The following is a 24,089-nucleotide window of genomic DNA, read 5'->3' on the forward strand; positions in this document are numbered from 1 at the left end:
CAAATGGAGTTTATATGTAATCATCACCAAATTTTGTGTGGAAATTAAGCATATGGTCGCCCAGTTTAGATTATCTCAAATACTGTAGAGGAGAACAAGTTCATTCGAAATATTCCCATATTGATTTTCATTCTACTGTTGACACGAGATTCAACGAACATTTTCTTTTAGTGTTCTCAAATGAGTGTTTTCATTGCAATCCTGTAGTATGTTCAACGGTCGTTTTGGTTCGAGGTAAGCTGTATTGGCTGTATATATACAGCTGATCGAGACCCAATATGACTGTTCGAGGACATATTACAGGATTAATATGAAAACATCAATTTTATCACAATTGATCACATTTGATCACACCTTTATTTACCAAAAGCTGACTGGGGATAAACACGAATGTAGGAAGACTCATACATGATCTATATGAATTATTTCGGTTAATTATCATTTTAATGCAAGGAATGTCGCTTACCCATAAAGAAAAATAATGTGCGATGAATTACAGTTTAATCACCGGTAAAAAAAAAAACAAACATTTGATCCTCTCGATTTTTACACGAGTTTTATCTTATCAAAATGACTCCACTTACGTATGTAAACAATATCGCAACGTCTAGATAAGAACTGGTCCGTGGACTGGAATGACCAAGAAACAAGTATTTGATATCAATTTGGTGCCGATGTGAGCTTTCACAAATGGCCTTTTTCAGGGCAACAAAGTGTCTTCATTTGTTTTACATATAAGGCATTATAAGTCACAAAAAAGTAAAATCACAAAAATACTAAACTCCGAGAAAAATTAAAAAAGGAAAGTCCCTAATCAAATGGCAAAATCAAAAGCTCAAACACATCAAACGAATGGATAACAACTGTCATATTCCTGACTTGGTACAGGCATAATCTTATGTAGAAAATTGTGGATTGAACCTGGTTTTATAGCCAGCTTAACCTCTCACTTGTATGACAGTCGCATCAAATTCCATTATATGACAACGATGCGTAAACAAAACAAACAGACACAATAGGTAAAAATGTCAAAAATAGGGGTACAGCAGTCAACATTGTGTAATCATCTTAATCACTATCAAAACAAACAAATGTAACAAAGAAGCACAAAAAGGCATACATCAAATTTAATATCCTCATTTTGCTTTTTTAATTATACGATTTTATTTGGTCCGAGGACACAGTTATCGTCCTTTGATTTTCGTTGTCTACAAATATAGTCCCTAGTGTGGACAGTGTATAACTTGCCATTTTTTTTCAAACAATTTCCAAATTTATTTCTTTATATTTTATGCATGAAATATTAAGTAGGGGGATGAAATTACATGTTTAAAAAAAATTGGATGATGAATTTTAATGTACAGTAGTGATTTGGTCCAGTTAAAAAAGGTCTGAAATTAGTATGTCTGAAGCTGTCAACTTGAATTATAGACCCCCTTAACATAGAATTGTCCATATTTTGAGTAAAAGCTGGTAGCCTTTTCTATAAATTTGATATTATTTGTCCCAAAAGTAGTATACTACACTGTGAAAATCTGTTTGAGATAGAGCAGGTGCGATTTTTTTAATTTTAATTTATTGTCTAAAAGAAATGCAATACGAAATAACTATGTTCTCTGGGCTAAGAGATGAATTCAGTAAATGTAGATTCTGTACTTTGACAACTTTTCTGAATGATTTGCTTGTTTCAATTTGTCAAACTGAATAAAAGTAAAGGATTTACATCTTTATTTGAAAGAAATTCTGTAAAAATGTCCCAATTAGCCATTATACGGCTAGAATAAGCATTTTAAAGCAGTTTTCATTTTTATGCCTAAGAGGCATGCTGATTTTCTATCTGACAGGTTTTTATATTTTGATATTTGTGTTTCTATGCTTAATTCAAGTTTCATTAATAATGTGTGAACTCTGAAGCTAGAGAAAAGTAGATTATCACAGAAAAAATATGCAAAATGTGTTATTTTTATGGTCCTGGTCAAACAGCCAGTTTGATGCACGTGTAATGTGAAGACCATTGTACATAAAAGTTAAAGACCATCATAATATTTCACTAAAACTGTAATAAAAGCACTTAACAATGATAAGTGCTTATTATTACTTTCATATACTACCTTTGTTTTCTTCATTAGGATAGTAAGTGGTTGAAATATATGCCTGTTGAGACTAAAACTTCATGCAAGTTTTCCATTGAAAAGAGAAAAAAACTGTGCATCAGACCATACTGTCTGCAAAAAAAGTTGAATGCAAGAGTCTTGTTGTATTCAGACTTCTTGTATCATGACATCCTAACATAGAAATGAGCAAAAAGTAACAAACTTCTATTTCTTATAGCTTCAGTATGCTTTTTTATATGTAAATCTGTGCTACGGCCTAAATTGACCCAATATAATTTTCAGTCTTACATGGCCTAAGACCATGTTATACTCATGTGGTATGCTTTTTGTAACTTTTCTTTCCAATTAAAGTTCATTAAATATGTATGAAAGAATAACTTATTGTAAACAAACTTCAAAAATGTTAAATTGGTTGAAAAAAATGTATGTGTATGTAAGGCCCCTTAATTCGAAAATCTACATTTTCAGGCACAGGCTAATATAAATTTGACTTTTGAATCATTGTAATGAATCTGATAAATCAAATGAGTGTTCAGTTGCTTTTAATACATAATACATTATATAAAAGGGCACTTAAAAAGCAAATTTTTGCAATATTTACATTTTTTAGGCCCCAATCTTAATAGTTGAAATTGTTCGATTTCAACGTCTAAAATAATCATCCAAAGTTCAATATTAAAATGGCCATTGTGTCTATAATATATATCCTATGGCCATGAAACTTGGCCAACTATCTTATAATTTACTAAGCTTAGGTCATGCAAAGTTTTATTAGAATTAGCCAAGTTTTTCTATCATATTAGGTCCGAGGATACAGTTATCGTCCTTTGATTTTCGTTGTCTACAAATATATTTCCTAGTGTGTACAGTGTATAACTTGCCAATTTTTTTCAAACACTTTCGAAATTTATTTCTTTATATTTTATGCATGAAATATTAAGTAGGGGGATGAAATTACATGTTAAAAAAATTTGGATGATGAATTTTAATGTACAGTAGTGATTTGGTCCAGTTAAAAAAGGTCTAAAATTAGTATGTCTGAAGCTGTCAACTTGAATTATAGACCCCCTTAACATAGAATTGTCCATATTTTGAGTTAAAGCTGGTAGACTTTTCTATAATTTTGATATTATTAGTCCCAAAAGTAGTATACTACACTGTAAAAAAAAATTTGAGATTGAGCAGGTGCGATGTTTTTGATTTTAATTTATTGTCTAAAAGAAATGCACTACGGAATAACTGTGTTCTCGGGCCATTTCTCTATGTAAAATCCACCCATAAAGGATGGAAGGTTTTAAGTACTGGCTTAGAATCGCGCGTTTGACGTCACACAGGTAGTGTTTTTTGACGTAGGCTTATTGTGTTGACTATGTGTTGCTACAGTAAGACATGTACCAGAGCTTTCTTAACATGTATTTTCACTGATTCGAAGGGTCCTATGGTATAATTAAACAAATGTGGCCCATTCAAAGTGGTGCATATTCTAGATTGTCAACCTTACACATTTCTCTCGCTTTGAACTGTGCCCTCAGAGAAATAATATTTCATTGTTGACATTTCTGGATATTCCCACTTTCTACCGTCCATAATTGTATATACTTAAATAAAACATAGTATAGCATATGAAAAATACATCTATTTTCTGACATCTTTTTGTACCAAAAAAGCGAAAGTTAAATTTTTTTTATTAAGGACAGTTGAAATTCTGTATTAACCGGCTTTTCTGTATTAGACCTGTAATAATGACCAGCTGACAAGTCTTCTGTAGACGAAACTGGTGTCTGGTGTATCAAATTATAACATAGTATATTTAATTAGGTTTTATGTGCGCACTGGCTAATGTTCCGTATGCGCAATTTTAGCGTATTTTGTACGTTTTATTACTTGTTGCTTGAGAAATAAGATCCATTTCTACTTAGCCTAAAAGATATTTGAAAAAGAAGTGTTAAACGTGCCTTCCGTAATGAGCTACCCGTATAAGCTTAAGAGTTATTAAAATAGCCTAGTTTTGTTCTATCTCTATTTAATAGTAGAACTCGTCAAATATATGAAGCTTTCAATATCTTGATATTAAACCGTGACCCTACTAAAAAACTGATATTGATTATGAATAATGAAGATTAGAAATTGCTTTCAGAATTGTGCATATTCATTAAGAAATATGAAAAGTTTTGATGGGATTTATCTCCCTCTTTTTCTTGTAATTTGAACTTTATAATTCAATTTTTTTTGTAACCTTATCTGACGAGTAAGATAATAATGAAGAATAACATAACCAAATTTAGAGGTCAGCACCCGGTTGTAACTATATGCTAGTGTCAGTCAATTATGTCAAGCTCCATATTGTCCTGAGTCCTGAAAAAATAAAAGTTTATCTATGATTGTATAAAACAATAAAAGCATGTATACATAAATATGTTATAGATAATCCATATTTCAAAGTATGTCTTGTCGTATAACCCAACGAGGGATGTCAGGATTAATAATAAAAAAAAGAACAACCGTAATGCAGATAAAAACACATGTACTATAAAACCTGATTTGTAAAAACACCAACTCGTTTATATCAAGGAAGGATATGTCTTTTACTTGTAAACGGGTAAATGTACAGAAGAGATAATTTAATATGCTTCTTTCGAAATATCTGATTACTTTGAGTATTGTTCATAGTCATACAAGTACCCACCATAAACCTAACACAAAGCCCATGATACAGTACATACAAAACCAAACAAAGATACCAATATATAAATGAAGTCTTACACAATAAACATTTCTTCATATTATCACATGTTACTTTCTTAAACGACTATAAGAAAATTACGTAACTTTTATTTTGAATTTTTTAATAAATTTCATAATGATATTTTATCTTTGCAGCACCAAAAATCAGACAGAATCCGTCTTTACACGTTCATACCCCGAAAAATAGGCATAAACCAGGTAAATAATTATGAACATACATGTTTAGTGTTAGAAAGTGAAAGTTAGCATGGCAGTATTACTAAAATGTCTAATTCATATAAATGACGAACATCAATTTGAAATTATTGGTTTGTGTATCTATATAGGGCGTATCTAAAATCCCACTGGTGTACATCCTCAGACCCCCTTTGTCTCGATTTCTTTAAAACAATAGATTGAGATATCAAGAACATAAAAGGGTCTGGGCGGGGTTTCCTTCAAATCTTTTTTTTTTAATTTTTTTTCAACCGTTTTTCTCGATTCTTTATAAATTTTGCAATTTATTCTCTAATCTGCACATTATTTTCTGTTCTTCATTACTTTGTCTATTTTTTTCTTTCCTTTATTTGTTTACCCATTTTCTGTAATATTAGCCCTTTGTTTTCTATTCTGTAAACTTAATGTAGACCCTGATATAACTATTTTTTTCCATTACAGGACAAGCCTGCAATTTGTAGCCAAAACATTAATGTTAAATAAATAAATCGATGCATTAACAAGAATCGGTGCAAGAATTTTTGGCCATAGGAAAACTAATCCCTGCCTACACTATTACATGTCTTTGTTAATTTTGCATATTTGTTAAACAGTTATCTGCACAATGAACATGCGTACTAATGAGATCATCTTAAAGTTACTTAATACCAAACATTTAATCTCATACACGCTATATCTGACATTTCTTTGAAAACTGACCTTGAAATCTGGGTGAAACCATAAGGACAAGGGTTTTTGCCCGTCGCCACTTTCATTTAATTTGTCATGTTGTTACCTTCGGAATATCTTAACATCTTTGTATTTATTTTAAAAACCACTATTATGTACGTAGCAACATGTATAAAATATGCTTAACAGACAGCCTTAATTCATTTCTATGACAGACAGGACATTTATAAATCGAAATGCTCTTTAAGTGTTACACAAAATTAAGGGTATACTTTTTGGCAAATGTTTTTATATTCTAATTTTGAGATCTTTGGAATCATAAAAGACACTAGTAGATTGATGCTGTAAATATACAAAACTCGAAGGAAAATGTCAAAGATGGAAAAAAATTCATTACTATCAACAAACAAAACTACAGACACATAACTAATATTCAAGAGATTTTGTAACGTTATAGGGCCTCAGTGGACGGGTTGTCTAAGTAGTTCAACTACAGCGATCACTAGCCTGTTAACGCTGAGGTTCAGTTAGAACCCGCTCGTGGCAGGTTCATTCATCGTACTCTGACCAAAGCTCTGTTAGTACTGAAGTAGTTCAACTACAGCGATCACTAGCCTGTTAACGCTGAGGTTCAGTTAGAACCCGCTCGTGGCAGGTGCATTCATCGTACTCTGACCTTGATTGGCTTGTATATACCACGACATAATACAGAGTAATAAAAGTTGATTTCAACATCAGCAATCAATCAGTTAAGAGTCTTTTGTGGAATACAGTGTATCCTTTGCCTTATGGCGAAATAGCTCATCGTCGAATAAGTGTTTTATAAGGTTATATATGTACACTATTAATATCTTTTAGGTAATATTTACACTTTTTGTCTCGTGCTATATGTTGAGTCCGTAAAATGGTTTTTCAACATGAGGTGTATACTGTTGTACTTTTACATGTATGTCATAACAATTGCTGTATGTAAATAACTATACGTTCTCTCTTTTGATCCCATTGAATTGACCGGTATAGACGAAAATTGTACTACCTATTCTTCCCACATCACGAAGTAAAACACTTACTGAAGTTGCATCGGATGTGCTGGATGTATTAATAGGCAGCCACGTCCGCTCCGACTGGAAATGTAAATCAGATGCCTCGTGGATGCCAATGCCATACTCTCTGCACGCTAAATACTCCTTGTAATATCGTCATTATGGGTCTGTTGGTAATGTGTTGCAAAGCAAAATGTCTGTCCTATCCAACACGCTATCTTTTAAAAGATGCATTTGCAGTTGTCGACCTACCTTTCAGAATCGACATAATATTGTTTTCGTCTACATGAGATATTTCAACTGTATGTTTAACACGGAACATCAATCAATCGTATTTTCTGTCAATTTATGGGATTATTTGTTTATTTCTGTGTTTAAAAGTTAATGATGTTCCTTTTACAGTGTTTTTATGCATAGAAGTAAAATGATCGACGATGCAAGGAACCGTCTCAAAACATTGTAATGAAATTGTATATTGTATATGGAATATAGTTTTGGCAAAGGCAAAGATATGTTTAAGAAAAAGAATATATATCGAGGGAACAAGAAAGTATATTTTTGGGGAAACAATGTATCGCATGAACAAATAATACTGTTTTTGTTGGTTTTTATACGCACGTCTTAGGACAGGATGTATCATGGTATACCGTCCGTTCATCCTTAGTTAACTCTTAGGACAATCACTAAAAAACGCGTTAACCAATGATCATGAAACTTTGGTGAATTGTTTATATCTTTTGACGTAAGCACCCTTTCGATATTTATACATTTTAGATTTTACATTTCCGAGTTATAGGGTTTTGTAAAGAAAAACAGTTTTCTGACTCTAACTTAAAAAAGATTTCACAAATTTTCATGAAACTTTGTGGTGAATTGTTTTTATAGTTTGGCATAAGTTCCTTTCAATTCTTTTTTAAAATTTCTAATTTATATGTCTTGGAGTATTCGGACTTTCCAGTTTTCTGATAATAGCTCAAAAACGATTTGAGAAGTTCTCATGAAACCTTGTTGACTTGTTTATATCTATTGAAATGATTAGCTTCTTTTATTTTTTTATTATAATTTTCTGATATGACTTAGCGGAGATAAAAGGTCACTCGTTGAAAAATTGTCAAAAACTGTACATTTTTCACACTTTGGACGATTACCTAATTTTATTCGTTCAAAACTATGGCAAAGCATTCTTGGTGTGTGTTTATGGGAACCACCTCCACTGTGTGTGCATGTCTTTTTTTTTTTTTTTTTTTGGGGGGGGGGGGGGGGGGTCTATTTGAGGTATGCGCACATAATTTGTAATTGATCAAACATATATATTTTTTTTTAACACATACATATTAGCTAAAAAGGCTACAGGCTTATCATGTCCTCACGACGCAGCTTTTTATTTGTTGCTGTTATGTCTCCTACCACAGATTTGCGTCTATTAAGTATTGGCACCATTGTTGCAATAAATGTCCTTGTATACAGAAATATATATTAATATTCATTTTACATGCTTCGAGAATAAAATTATGATTTATGTGAAAAATTATATTGAATGCTAATTCGCAATCAACTTTTGATTTTACATCATAGACAACCCTGCATTCTGCTATTTTGTGTTATGTCAATGAAATAGAATGTTTTTGATGAAAACAAATTCAAAATTTTATCTGCTATTGTTTATAAAGCCGTATGATTTACAGATGCCTTTCAACAGAGAAAACAAAGATTGTCGCGTAGTTAAAGTTGAAATTTATAATTGATAATCAGTTGTACTTTGCTTTAACTACCAAACATTTTAAGCTTCCTACATATACATGTATGAAGCAGAGGACATTCTGCCACCCACTCATACTTTTCATATTCGGCTTTCGTTTTGGACAGCATTGTTCAGTGTAGACAATTTGTCACCAAAAATATATACTATTGTTGTGAAATAACAATGCATGTTTTATATAGGAAGCTACAACATGAGATAATCTTTTGTGCCAGTGACATGTGAACAATTCTTATTTGACAATTGCTTCCTGCTGATTATCAATTTGAAAATAAATATTCAATATTGAGGTAAAACTACGATTGTTGCATTATTGGAACTATGATAAGATATGTACCCAGCTATCTCGGATAATCAGAATAATATGCTGAATGAATGTTCTTTGATAAAACGTTGTTCTTTTGATTCTTGTCATTTGTGATTAAGTTTAATAAACGAGAGTGAGTTCAGTAATATAACTCCGCAGCTTGACATGTTGACTTGTGTATACTTTTAAAAAAGACAACACGACCGTTGCCGAAAGATAAGTAAAATATGTTTAAATAATGAGTGTGTTCTTTTATTCGCTTTTAAAATGATATCTGATCGACAAGTGTATTCTTTTTTGATTTAGCGATTTTTGATAAAAAAAAAAGTGGCTAATATTGACATTATATAAAAAATACTTCTTTTGATGCTTATAAATTTGATTTCTAATGAAAAAGAAAGTCGAAATTTAACAAAGGGACATTCAAACTAATAAACCGAAAATAAATTGACAATGCCACGTCCTGGAATTCAGTAAATCAGACTTTTCAGGTGCCGTTTTGTTTTTAATATCTATGTCGTAAAATTCACAACGATTTAGGATATAACATTAACGAATTCAAATTATCTACACAAGATTCGTATTTTGAAGGACAATTTCTCTTTTTGAGACCAAAGCATTTAAATACAATCGTTGAAGACCTTTCAATATTTACTTCAAGATTGCACATGTTCATGATGTTTGCAATCTTTGTGTTTTTGTATCATCCAAAACTACCTTCCGTTCCCGTACAAAATAAATGGAAGGTTTTTGATAAGTTCCATTTGAACGATGTTCACTTTGATTACACTAACGTTCTTTTTACTTTGCCTTTAATTCTGCAATATTAATATCAAATATGCACGATTAGCAAACAATGAAATTCAAAATACGTCGAATACAATACAAAATTCGACATGTTTTTCTTACAATTTATTTAACTTAAGCCTTTAAAAGCTTAAGATAAGCGTTGTTGTTTTAACTAGTAAAAAAGTAAAACAAAAATACCGAACTCCAATGCAAATTCAAGAAGGAGAAGTCCATAAAAACGGACAAAAAAAAACTCTATCAATTAACGGAATAAGTGAAAAACAACTGCTGTATTCCTGACTTGGAACAAGTATTTTCCGCTGTAAGTGGTTGGTAAGACCATGTTTTGTAGCTAGTTAAACTTTCCACTTGTATGACAGTTGTTTATAGTTCCGTTTTATTGATAAAATTTGGCGTGTAATCGAACAGATATACTACACGGTGGGTAAGGTTGTCCTGCGAGAGAACGTTCTGTGCTGGTGATTCGGTCTTGACTGGTGCTGGTGGGTCCTGATTCTGTGCTGGTGGGTTTGTTTACATTGTACAAGAACAGCAATAAAACAACCGATCTGTTGCTTAATGTTTCTCTGATACTTCCTAAGTACCATGCGAGGAATATTACAACGAGTTTTTATTGAAAAAGTCGTGTAAATTCGCCAAACGAAATTGTCCTGACGATGTGCTGGTGATTAGAAAAACGGTCCTGGTTCTGTGCACCTATGTCCTGTTTCTGTGCCTTTATATTTTAGTTAAAAGTTGCAAATATTCAAGATCATTGATGCAGAAAATTTGTATAATTGATAGAAAATATACCTAGCATATATTTGGTGGATATTTCATATGAGCAAAGTTGAGTCTGTTTTTTTTTATTTGATTTTTGAGAGGGGGTGCAAGATCTTTCTGTTGAGGTGTTTTGGCATTTTTAAACTTTTGTTAACTGTTATTTTGAAGATATATGTGCTGTTAACTGTTATTGACTAATTAGCTGTTATCTGTTTTCTTAAAATTGACATTGTTGTGAACTGTTATTAGGAAAAAAATACCCCTGTTTACTGTTTTTTGATTTTTGAATTCACTGTTTTCTCATTTAAGATGATTTAAAATGCTGTTATCGGTTATCAATATTTTAAATTTACTGTAATCTGATATGAGCGAAATAAAAAAGATATTGACCTGTTAATTGAACCCCTCTTGCCCCCTTTTGAGATAAGAAAATATGCATACGATTTGCGGGATTACGATCCTTTTGCATGACCATAAAAATACGGTGTAAAATATCCAATGCCTATATAAAAAAGATTATCTGGTATGTTTGCCAATGGACAAATTTCAATTAGAAACCAAATGATCTAGGTGTTAACAACTATACGTCACCGTACGACTTTCAACAATGACCCGAAAAATCAAAATGTAAAAGGTTTTGCATAAAAATGGAGAGCATAAATATAGAATAAAGGACTTTTTTTTCTTATAAAATTGAGAATGGAAATGGGGAATTTGTCAGAGACAACAACCCGACCAAAGAGCAGAAAACAGCCGACGGACACCAATGGGTCTTCAACACAGTGAGAAAATCCCGCACCCGGAGGCGGGCTTCAGCTGGTCCCTAAAAAAAATGTACCACTTCAATGAAAATGGACGTCACACTAAACTCCATAGCATATAAATGAACTAAAATTAAAAAAACATACAAGACTAACAAAGGCAAGAGGCTCCTGACTTGGGACAGGCGCAAACATGCGGCGGGGTTAAACATGCTTTGTGAGATGTCAACCCTCCACTATACCTCTAGCCAATGTAGAATAAACAAACACACAGCAATACGCACAGTAAAACTCAGTTTAAAAGAAGTCCGAGTCCGTATCAGAAAAGGTAACTAAAGAAACTAAGAAAAATGACAATGATACATAAATTAACAAGGGACTACTAACAGTTACTCCCATGCCAGCTCGAGACCTCAATTAAACTGATTGAAAGATTATGTCTTCATAATATGAAAATCAAGCACAACCTAAGTTGATCACGGCAAACTATCAGGTGAGTCTGAACATTTCTTAGATGAGTTTAGATAATACATGCAGTGTAGCCTAAGCATTCTGGATATTGTTTCTCTGACTAATTTGTACGATACTGTAGATACTTTTCTTTTTATTCAACCAAATGAATCTCAGCCTTGTTTCTGCGCGTAAGAATCATGTGTCCTTAGCAGCTGAAATCAGATTTCTTTGTAACAATTTAGTGTTTACTAAAAGGATGACAATAATATTGCGAATTTTTTTTTTTTGGAATAAGGAAGAGGGAGGTCACGGTGAAAGTTATTAAGCTTGGAATAGTTTTGAAATTCTAAAATTGTTGATAAAAAATAATTTGATGCTGATGATCAAGAACGATTTTATTACTGAAGTTGATAATTTTACCATAAAAACATTTCCCAAGAGGGGAAGGGGGGTTCCCGTAAGATTTAAAAGTTGTACTTTAAAAGAAACATGTATCGATTAGCTATTAAGCATCATTTGCTGTACCTGTAAGCCTCTGGTCAACATAAAATTATTGTCTGATTGGTTGTCAGGGGGAATTTTTGAAAGTTCAATAAAACATTAAAAAAAATATTTAAATATTTCATGGAAGGGCAGACTAGAATTTGTCAGAAAATGAAGACTAGATAACCTAGAAAACACACACAAAAATAAGATTTTTTTAAGTTATGCATTTTAAAGATCCAAAAGTCAAGTCTGTTGTCAAGGATTTTTAATAAAGAATTAAGGGGGAGTAAGTGAACGATGTGTCCTAATTTTCTATTTTTAAATATATTTCCTGAATAAAAATAAAATATGCCTAAATTTTAATTGAAAATGAGTGAAAAATGAGTGAACGATAAAACAAATACCACACTAAGAAATACACTTTTAGTTAAATATTTGTAATAGCACGAAGCTTTTAATTTTTGTGTTTCAAACACACCTTCTCTGTAGTAATGACTCGTTACAAAGGTATTTCACTTCATCCATTTATTTCATTTTTTGGTAAGTACTGTGAATTCTCAGTATTATTATATTAACATGTAGCCTTAATATAAAGAAAAAATCGAATCTAAAGCCAGATATATCAAACATTTTATTTTTATTTTATACGTTTTCAGGAAAAAACAATCAACGCAAACACGCCTTGAACGTAAAATGTGTACTCGACTGTCTCTTTACGATAAGATAATTGCCCATTTTTAGACACCCCCCCCCCCCCCAAAAAAAAATACTGTTGCCGAGGGCAGAGATGCAAATTAATGCTTTTTAAGATCAATATTTTATCATTTCGTGCATGTTTTTTTTTCAGTTGAATTTATGCTTATGCATCTTAAAAACCCAGAAGTATTTGCACCTACCGAAATCGGCTGCTTTGTTAATTGTGCAAAAATTACAATATCTCGTAGCTTCATACTACCAATTGAGTATAAACAAGTATATAAGATGCAAATTATACACCTACATTTAACTTTGAAAAGCCATAAAAACAGTTTTAAATTATCCAAATATACAAACTTTACAAAACTTGGTTTAATTTCAACTGGTTATCAACCCGTTTCGCTCTAAGCTCACCTGTGTCAAAGGGCCGTCTGAGCTATTGACTTGGCGTCCGTAATTAAAAAAAATCTTCTCTGAAATTGCTTGACCAAATGTTACCAAATGAATTTTCCTGAGTGAATCTAGGTAAAACAATATTCATCAACAAACATGACCACTGTTTGTTAAAATATATTTGAGTTTTTAGTTTATATCGCAAAAGTTCAAGCAGTTAGCATGGTTAGAGCAAAACTTACCGAGTAAAAATATTCAACAGGCCAATGTCTATCTACCTTGCACTTTTCAGAAAATTCAGATCAGATGCCGAAACTTGGTCCAGCAACATTTATCAGCAATACAAGATTTTGATCCACACAGTTTCCATTCAATACAAATATTCTTGTTGCAATGAATCATTTTAAATGCAAAAATACCAGTTGCAGCCTTTAGTTTGTTTATTTATATATGTGTATAGATTATCGGGTTTTCTACACATTGATATCGTAAAATACGGCAACAAGAAAACTTTCAGAATTTAATGCAGAGAAGGTTTAAAGTCTTTCGCCAAAAATACTATCAATTTCTTCTTATCCTATGTTAACCTCCATGCAATCTCCATCCCTTTATGATCAATAAATTGAACTGTAAAATACTACTTAGTATCTTCCACATGCCTTTATAATGTCTGATGTATACATATTTATGACAATAACTGTTGTGAGCACAAGATTCACTGCACAGTTTTAAAGTTTTGCTAAAACAAAAATTAAAAATGTAAACTTAAGTTTTGCGAAATTTGTTTGATGTCTACCGATTGAGATTTTAATCTAAGAGAACATGGTTTATCTATTAGTTGAACTAGCTTTCAGTAGCTGCGAGTACTCGTGGTTCAATAATTTGTGCCTTTATGTTATTATTGTGTGTGCTAAGTGTTGTGTTGTTACACCACTGTACCAATGAAGGAGGAGAGGAGGGGGTTGGGTGGGGTGTGGAGCGCAAACAAACATGATCAGTAGTTGTCGTTTGTTGGTGTGGTTCATAAGTGTTTCCCGTTTCTCGTTTTTTATATAGATTTGACCGTTGGTTTTCCCGTTTGAATGGTTTTACACTAGTAATTTTTGGAGCCCTTTATAGCTAACTGTTCGGTGTGAGCCAAGGCTCCGTGTTGAAAACCGTACTGTGACCTATAATGGTTTACTTTTATAAATTTTGACTTGGATGGAGATTTGTCTCATTGGCACTCATACCACATCTTCTTATATCTATATAAGCCCTGTCACGAGTGCCCAAAACCAGTGGTTGTCGATGCTTGATATCTGTCATGTTTGTTTTTTGTTCAAAGTTGTATTTTAAATCAGGCCGAAGGTCTTCATATTTTAATCGTTTACCGTGATTTTTATAGCTAGTATTCGTTATGGTTTTTGCTCGTTGTTGAAGGTCATACTTTGACTTGCAATTGTTCACATCTTGTTCCATTCTAGTAAGTTTTTATTAGTCATGTATGAAAAGCAAGTCTAGGTCGTTTTTTTATCCAGTCGAAATGTATTGGAGACAGTGTATATATTAAGGAAGAAATTAGAGGCACCAGTAGTAAGATCATCTAACCTCGTATATTTGACTGAAATAAACCAGTCAAACGTTTATTGTCGTTATAATATACATGTCGCTTAACCTAAAGCACCTTTTAAAACTGTTTTAGTTAACATATTATGTAGAGAGTTATCAATTTAAGGGCATTTAATATCTTAAATAAAACTATTCTAATTAGATATATTTTCATCTGATATTGGACGGAAGATGTTGCCCTTTTATGTAATATAAGTTACGATTATTTGAAAACGCTTATTGAACAGCCAAATGGATGCACAAAAGTAAAAGTAGGAGTCACAAATCCGATTGAATACAATTATCTGCCCAATTTTATTGATTCTGTAACGTTTGTTTCAAACATAACCAACTGTTTACCCAAAATCACCAGCACCGTATCAGGACCCACCAGCACAGAATCAGGACATGTCTAAACTGAGAAAATGCACAATTTTAATAAATTGCACAGGTTTTCCACAAAAAATTTTGTCGTGTGGGTTTGGGTAGAGAAAGCGGACTCCAGGAGCATTTTTGTTTTATTTTTCAGTACTAGATTTTTTAAAAATGAGCACTTTTGTGTTACGCTTACTGAAACAGTTTAGAGGGTCACATTTGTAAATGTTTGCCTATGAACCGATAAGAAACAAAATTAAAACATCTCAACTGTTTCCTTCCATTTTTTTATGCGAGAAAACGTCAAAATTCGTCATTTTCGTCTTTGTTTACATATTTTTAATGATCACCAGCACCAGTCAGGACCGAATCACCAGCACAGAACGTTCTCTCGCAGGACAACCTTACCCACCGTGTACTAGGCTAATGGGACCATAATTGGGATCCATGGGTTAGGGGAATATCAGCTCCAGCTATTATATGCAACAGCGCTTTCACAAATTGAGTGTTTTTTTTTCGCAATGCGTAAATGTGGCGCAAAAATAACAACACATCCCTTTTATTAAATAGCATTACACCATTTTTATCAAACACCTTTAATACGATAAAGGCGAATTAAATATAAATATTGCTGATTATTTTAAACAGTATCAATTATTTCATAGAAATAATATTGTTTACAGATGACTTTCGATTTTGGGATTTCCGTCCAAGCACGACAAGTAAGTTTTAAGTTTTAATAGAGATTCTCAAAACTACTTGTACCTTGTTTATTATCATAATTTGCTCAACCATAGAATTTGCTACGGTATAGGTAACTACAGTGCGTCCGATGATCCCGCCGACCAACGAGATGGCCGACATGGCTAAACATGGAACAAAAGAGTAAAATGCAAGTTTTGTCTAAAAATTTTGTTTGATAAACAGCTATAAATAGAGAAGATCTGACAGGATCAGAAATATTCAGAATTTTGAAGTCTACCTTTCGTCTATATACGTCAAAATGTCAGATGACTTCTAATGGGAGTTATTGCCCTTCAACGAAGACTTTTTGCAATGTTTTCCTTTTCCCAATTATCTTAAAAACTTTAAGACAGGGATACAGATGGGTGCAGTCCTAACCTGTACACAAGTTAACTTAAAGCAGTCCTTACGACTGCTCTATAGGTTAACTTGGGAACATTTTAGCAGACCTGTAAGTTAACTTTATCCCTAGCAGACCAGACCTCATGTCTGCTTTTTAGGACTGCTGCAGACCAGTCCTGAGGACAAGTTTGATAGAGCAGACCTGTTCCCAGGACAGGTCAGCTAGACCAGACCAGACCTGCGGACAGGTTTGCTTGACCAGACCAGACCTGTGGACAGGTCTGCTCGACCAGACCAGACCTGTGGACAGGTTTGCCTGACCAGACCAGACCTGTGGACAGGTCTGCTTGACCAGACCAGACCTGTGGACAGGTCTGCTTGACCTGACAAGACCTGTGGACAAGTTTGCTATTTAACAGATTTTACTTGTAGCATAGTTGATATTTGTTTTCACATAAAAAAGACAAAGATCGTATGATTTTCACTGATCGGAGGTCGATACTCATATGACATTCATCAATCAAAGCAGTCCTGTTTACAAGTTAACTTTGGATCATGTTAACTTTCTCTTGGAGGAGCAGACCAGACCAAAGTTAACTTTGGATCAAGTAAACTTTATCTAAGAGGAGCAGACCAGACCAAAGTTAACTTTGGATCATGTTAACTTTTTCATGGACCAAACCAAAGTTAACTTTTATAAGAACAGGTCTGGTTTGACTTATGATAGCAGACCTGGTCATAAGTTAACTTGTGTGTAGGACTGCTTGTGGCAAAGTTAACTTCGTCCAAAGTTAACTTCAATACTGGCCATGGACCTGTCCTGAAGTTAACTTTTCGGGCAATCATTAAACATTCCTAGGACCAAGTCTGCTTTTTAAGTTAACACAAATTCTGTCCTAGGACCGGTCACAGCAGTCATAACACCTGTCCTATGTTAACTTTAACCAGTCATAAAGTCTGCTTATTAAGTGAACTAGCTGTACAGTTTAGGACTGCACCCATCTGTAGATCTTAAAATAGCAACAATTATCAACAAGACAAGATCTATAAATAAAGCAGCATAGTCCAAATCGTAAGTCGACTCGTATTTTTTAATTTTTGTCGTCATTGCCCATTACCTTTTTAACTTTAAAAGATAGAAGGAAACTTAAAATAAAAAAAAAATGTTAAGCAAAGCAAGATCTACAAATTAGTCAATTTTTGTTATATAGTTAGTAGACGTTTTGTGGGAGTGATTGCCCTTAAAAGAAGATTGTTTTACCCTATTTTGTGTTGTGGGAAAAAAATAAGAAAAAAGAAAGAAACTTAACAGAAAAATGATCAGCAATACAAAATCATGAAAAAGAGATATATTTGTCAACAATTCTATTCTCGTCTACAACATTGTAGTCTCCATCGTTGAATATGCACACATACCTTCTTGAGGGACACTGGCTCTTTAGAGCTTCTATGTTCTAAAATTATCCCTCCAATGCTTTTTCGGACTACTACAAGTATATTGTTTTATGGGGGAAAAAATGCGTTTTCTGAATTCTTCTGTCAACCCACGAACCGCACAGCATTTTTCTAACGACGTTACAGGACACATTACAGTCTGTAACTAATTCATTTAACAACCTTATTGTATCTGTGTATCTGATAACACGAACTTCCCAATTATGTACAAACACACACAAGAATATTTTACTGCTTCATAGCTATACAAATAAAAATAGTAAGTATACCAACTTCTAAATAAATATAGTCTAGAATCAATGGACAAAGTAAAATAATTATCAGAGAACGGCCCCCAATATTTAGTTCCAATTTAAAGTGACTTGCCATAAATTGTAATACTGTAATTCTAAAGTTTGAAACCTATATTTTTGCAAACCTCAATGGTTTGTCAACTTCCGCTGATTTGATCCATGTGTTGTTGGTGTAAACACATCCAGATTCACGAAAAGTGTAGAAAAATGACTGTTTCCAAATGTTTTCATCATTTGTTGCTACATGTATGAGCATTCCTGCGGCCCTTGATCATATTCATACCTGACATTCCTTGTATATAAATACTGATGCCGTTCAAGTATCTTAGTAGGCCGTAAGTAGGTTTATAGTTGGAAATGAAAAAAAAAAGAAAGAAAAAAATCGTCGTAGTTTTCATTGGATTATTAAAATATTTAAACGAATTGGGACCAGAGATGATTTCCGGTATACATTGGGTACAACAACGGTAGCCTTTTCTTCGTACTATAACATTAATTTTCGTTACAACTTAAATGTGATATCTACGATAAACATTTATAATTGCATGTATTGAAAGTGAGATCTTAACAGTGTCGAGTTTTAAAACAAAATCAAAAGGGAACTGACAACCTTCTGGTAAATTCAGGGAAAAAAGTTTGTACTCGAACATTTCTTATTTGCCCGATTTTCAAAATTTCAAACACTGTGAGACAGACGTTAATCGTGGATTGGCATGTTAACGAATGCATACGTCTTTTAACATTATTTGTTATGTTACTGTTGTAGAGAAATTGGGGTGGGAAGGAGTTGAGTTCAAGTCTCTCAATGAATTTTTTTTTTTTTTTTTAAGTTTTTTAAAATCTTTTTTGTTATTCATTGTTCCTTTCCTTAATTGCTCACTCAGTATTTCTTGGAACATGACGTATTCTGTCTAATTCTTAAGAAAAGCTATTGATTCAAACAAAATTGATGAAAACTTATACTACTGAAAGGAAAAATAGACACAGAATAAAACAAACTTTTAAAATTTCGTTAAAATGTAATCAATGCAGACAAAAAATATTTCAATTTTACAATCATCAATCACACAATTATTCATCAATAAGGTGTATGCACTATTATTTAATGTACTGCCAAATTGATATGATAATAAACCTTTAGACACTTCCTTTTATCTCTAAAGTCATTTGGTTGTTCCATTTGTTTTTCGGTTGTCAAACCAAATTTACCAAACAGCAAGCACTGGATTACTGGATCTTGACCTGAAACAGTTCATTGAGAAAGTTCCGGGTAAACATGTCTTTAAACGCTTTATCTTATCCTCACATTGGATGGGTAGAATAGAAAAGAAATAAAGAGTAAATCTAAAATGTCTGATTGGTACTTAAAGACAGTTTTATGCAAATAAACACTTAGAAATAAATCAAAGCCAAATTTAATTCTGTTCTAATGGATTAGTTGAATTATCGTTAATTGATGGGAATATCACGTATGCTTAGAAAATTATTTGTCTATCAATCAAATGTCCTATCGTTTATTGCCTGCATACGCAATATATATCTCCCACTTGATACGATATTCCAGGTCTTGTATTTCCTATCATGATTCCTTGATAGAGGGTTCCTACTCACAATGAAGCTATTAAACTAAGAGTTACAAGTGGTGAAGTTGAAATCATCCCTTCGTAAGTTTTACGGACGCTATCACGAGTTACTTGACCGTTATAGAATATCTGTTTCACAGATGATAACGGATATGTTCATTATATCGTAACTACAATCCCGTCCCCTTTTCCCGTATGTGATCTTCCGAATTAGACTTATTACCAGGTTTGTACTAACATGAGCAACACGACGGGTACCATATGTGAAGCAGGATCTGCTTACCCTTCCAGAGCAGCAGGGATCACCCCCAGTTGTAGGTGGGGTTCGTGTTCTTAGTCTTTAGTTTTCTGTGTTGTGTTTTTATGTACTGTTGTTTGTATGATGTTCTTTTTCATTTTTAGCCATGGCGTTGTCAGTTTATTTTCGACTTATGAGTTTGAATGTCCCTCTGCCTATTTCGCCTCTCTTTTATTATTACTCTTGCGATATAAACGGTTTTCAAATAACGGGTCGGAAAAGAGTTTAAACAAACGCTTTTAACAATCTGTATTCTAATGTTTTTACATTTATTCCGTATATTTTGTTCTATCAATTTATCCATTTCAAGTAAAATGTCTTAAACAAGAAAAGAAAAAAAGAATGATAAGACTTGAACGATTAATGGAATATGGAATCATATTGGAAATAGGTACTCCATATCAAGGCTGTGTTAGAATGTAGATACATAGAAATAGAAAGTTTACAATGGGTAATTGAAATTATCTCTTTAGTCGAAAAATTCAGTTCCCACCCTATAGTAACTGTAAATTTCAAGATTTGAGTGAAGATATAAAGCCATCATGACAAATAAATGGCAAATGGATTATGATCAAGTACTTATGCATTTGATATTGTTTGAACAATTTTAAAAATACACATGTATTCCCCCTTTCTGAAATGAACTTATTAGCCCTAAATATAACTCATCCATGCTTTTTTTTTTAAATCAAATACAATGACAAATACCAAACAACTGTATTTCTTAAGATAAAGTTGTGAGTTTAATATGTCGAGAAAGTTAAAAGAATATTGTAGCAAGCAACAAAATTCAAGATATGAAATTCCATGGATTAGAATTAATTGTACATGTATTTAAATGGTAAATGATAAATACCAATCGGTTGTTTATTTATATATTTTTTTATAGATCTAAAACAAAGTACAACCACATCATATAATGCAGTTCGTTATTCACCTTTGCCAGGTTTGTTTCTTTGTTGCTTATTTATCTAAAAAATTATATAATTTTGGTTTACCAAACAACAACGAATAAACGTATCGCCGTAAAAATGAAATACTAACACAATCTATCATGCGCAATAATTTGAAACAGATCAGAGTGTAAAAGAATATTTAAGTTACTCGAAATGCTGTTAGCAGGAAATCTGAAGCATAACTGACATAGTTTCAAAGTAGCCACATTGTAATCTTAATGTATTGTATATATGTTAACTAAACAGAACAATTCAATAATACAATAACTGTTGTGTTATGACCACTTGTCTTTAGTTCAAGTTCATGTAAAAATCATTCGAAAATTGTAGTTTTTAAAAGATATTCTTGTCTTTGTATGTTTTTCTATCAGTGTCTAATAAATGTGTAATCAAAGTAAAGTTTCTGCTTAGAATATAATCATTTAAAAAGTGTGTTAGGAAATTTGGATAATTATGATATAAGTGAAAACGAAGTTGATTTACAAGGTTAAAGAAATGTACAAATGCCAAATTTTACGACCGGAGTATCTAATAAGGGACAAATTTTATTTTGCTAAGTGGATATCAACTAAAAAATAATGCTCGGGACATGTTTTTCCCCACTTTGCAGGCTGTGTTGATAATTGAAGTCATTTGCTTTTCTAAATATGATAAATTCCACAAGTTTTCAAATAATAAAGTACTTCAAACTTTCCTATTCAGTTGAATGTTGCACTTTTTTAATTTCGCTTTTTTTTTAAATTTTCACAAAGTACATTATGAGCATCGACAGTTTCATGTTATTGAACACACAATTAAAACTGGATCAATTCATGTATTATTTTATGAAATATATTTAATCACTTAAAAAAATAAATGTTATTATGTTATACTATAGATAACTGCTTTTCAAAGTTACGTATCGTCCTAAGCCTAGGTCATGTAGATGTAAGGTGTCTGTAGCGATTAGTTTCCTACTAGACGTGTAACGAAAAAGTAAATTCTTGACGCTGAGATTGACAAATTAGACTTTAAATGATCCGAAAATCGCAAGTTGATTTTTTTACTTCTTTTTTTTGTTCTTGGGTATGACGTGTATAAAGGGCAACATAAGACATAGGTATATCTTGAAGGCAATACATCAAATTGTTAAGCAGCATTCTGGTGTCGGAGAAAACCACTGCAAATGAATCTTATATGATTCATATTGTCCACAATCACCTGCGTATGTATGCAATGTCAGTGCTGGTGCCTAGAGTAAATAGTCTACGGTCGGCCAAGAAATATATAGAGCGTAGTTTTTCCCAATGAACACTGATCTGTGCCCGTTAAAGAGCAACATGGAGGAATATGTAAAAAATGTAATACTGACGAACAATGACTCCCATTTTTAATAGTAATCTTATTAGGGAAATTTGATTTTTTTTTCATTTTTAAAGACGAAGTTGAAAGGAAATAAACAATAGTAATACATACACAAGAAGATATATGACAGTGAGACTTTAAAGACTGTTTGAAAGGCTGGTCGAACGGATAAGATTTTCTCTGAAATTACAATGCGAAATATTTTGAAATATATGACATGTATTGATCCAGAGATCCCCATCTTTTTATTGGGCAAACCGGTGAAAAATGATACAATGGAAATTACGGTGTCTTTAAGCTACCTTTTAAGCAAAAGACTTTAAGCTATAATGTAACATAAAATGAAAATGACAGTGTATGGCGTCTACGTATTTTGAATTCTCACGTAAGGGCGTAGGATGATCTAACTGAATCGATCTGTCCCGAGTAAAAGGCCGAAAAAGTAGCTTCAGTCAAGAAAAAAGGAAATTAAAAGACAAAGACTAAACTTGGGACAAAACAATCACTACTAGCGTCAAATGAGAATTACGGACCCCGTAAAAACTGGAACAGACCTACTAAGATCTTCTCTGAAACTGCAATACAAAAAGTTATAATAATAATAATAATAATAAATACTTCTCCTACTACTACTACTACTACTAAAAATAATGATAATAATAATGATAATAATAATAATCATTAATAATAGTAATAGAATAATAATAATAGCAAAATACAATTGGTAATAACTTTGATTAAATAATATATTTTAACACTATGATATCGGCGTATTAATTGAATCTATACGGGTATATAGTATATAGCGTTACATTTAAGATTCTCTTTGTTTGTTCTTGTCATTAAAATGATACATCTTGACAATATCTGTATGTTTTCTACACAAGTATATTTTATTTCAATTCGTTTAATCAAATCATTTATAAACAATACAAACCAGTAGACTTTTATACAATCTTTAAGGCTTTATTGTAATTATAGGGCATAGAAATTCGACCAGAACAGAAAATAGTGCTTCAGGAGAAGGAGAAAGAATGCATTCTGTAGTCAACTATCAAAACATACAATTAGGCAATACAATAGATGAAAGTAATGCATAGATTTGGCATTGAACTGTGACAGTTTACTGAAATAACTTGTGCATAATATTGTTAGAATTTTTTTTTCTTTTAATTGTCTCAACAAAAAGTACATTTAACAATGGAGAGAGAGAGAGAGAGAGAGAGAGAGAGAGAGAGAGAGAGTCTGCATAATATATATATGGATGTGAATTGGATAGTCTCCCATTATCAGTTACAGAGTACTATCTACACTTAATTAAATGTTTATTTATGTTTTATTTGATTTAGTCATGCTGAAATATAAAGATATTAATTATTAGCAACAACATTGTCAACATTTTGGTACAATTTCTTAAATTCTAAAACACAACGCGAAGTTTGTAAAGACAATTGCATTTACTTTTTGAACTTAACTTGCGAATTACTTTTCTTTCTTATTTGTAAACTATTAACCTTTACTGTTTAGTCCATTTTTGGTAATATCCTTTTGGCGTGGCTCGGTACTTATACATCCTGTCATTGTGTTTTTGTACAATGGTCTTTTTTTTGCATTCTTGTCCTTCATTTTTGTTTTCTTTGTTGACATATTTGTTTGTTTCTATAGTGATTAAGATTATAACACAATGTTGACTGATGTACCCTTATTTAGGACATTTTAGCCTATTATGTCTGTTTGTTTTTTTCACACATTGTTGTCAATATTATGGAATTTTATGCGACTGTCATACAAGTGAGAGGTGTAGCTAGCTATAAAACCAGGTTTGATTTACCATTTTCTACATTAGGAAATGCCTGTACCAAGTCAGGAATATGACAGTTTATCCATTCGTTGAT

The 24,089-nt window shown here is 32.4% G+C and overlaps 1 protein-coding gene across 1 annotated transcript in view; it reads left to right on the forward strand.

Moving 5' to 3' along the window:
• LOC127736830 (uncharacterized) overlaps positions 1 to 23,819 on the forward strand; it is a 68,451-nt gene extending 44,632 nt beyond the window's left edge. The window contains exons 7-10 of the mRNA XM_052247421.1: positions 4,995 to 5,057; positions 15,863 to 15,901; positions 20,784 to 20,840; positions 23,176 to 23,819. Of these exons, the coding sequence (XP_052103381.1) occupies positions 4,995 to 5,057; positions 15,863 to 15,901; positions 20,784 to 20,840; positions 23,176 to 23,294 (278 nt within the window). The 3' untranslated portion in view covers positions 23,295 to 23,819. The remainder of the gene's footprint in view (positions 1 to 4,994; positions 5,058 to 15,862; positions 15,902 to 20,783; positions 20,841 to 23,175) is intronic.
• Positions 23,820 to 24,089: the final 270 nt, after the last annotated feature.

Source organism: Mytilus californianus, unplaced genomic scaffold (assembly GCF_021869535.1).
Source record: "Mytilus californianus isolate M0D057914Y unplaced genomic scaffold, xbMytCali1.0.p SCAF_38, whole genome shotgun sequence".
Lineage (NCBI taxonomy): Eukaryota > Metazoa > Mollusca > Bivalvia > Mytilida > Mytilidae > Mytilus > Mytilus californianus.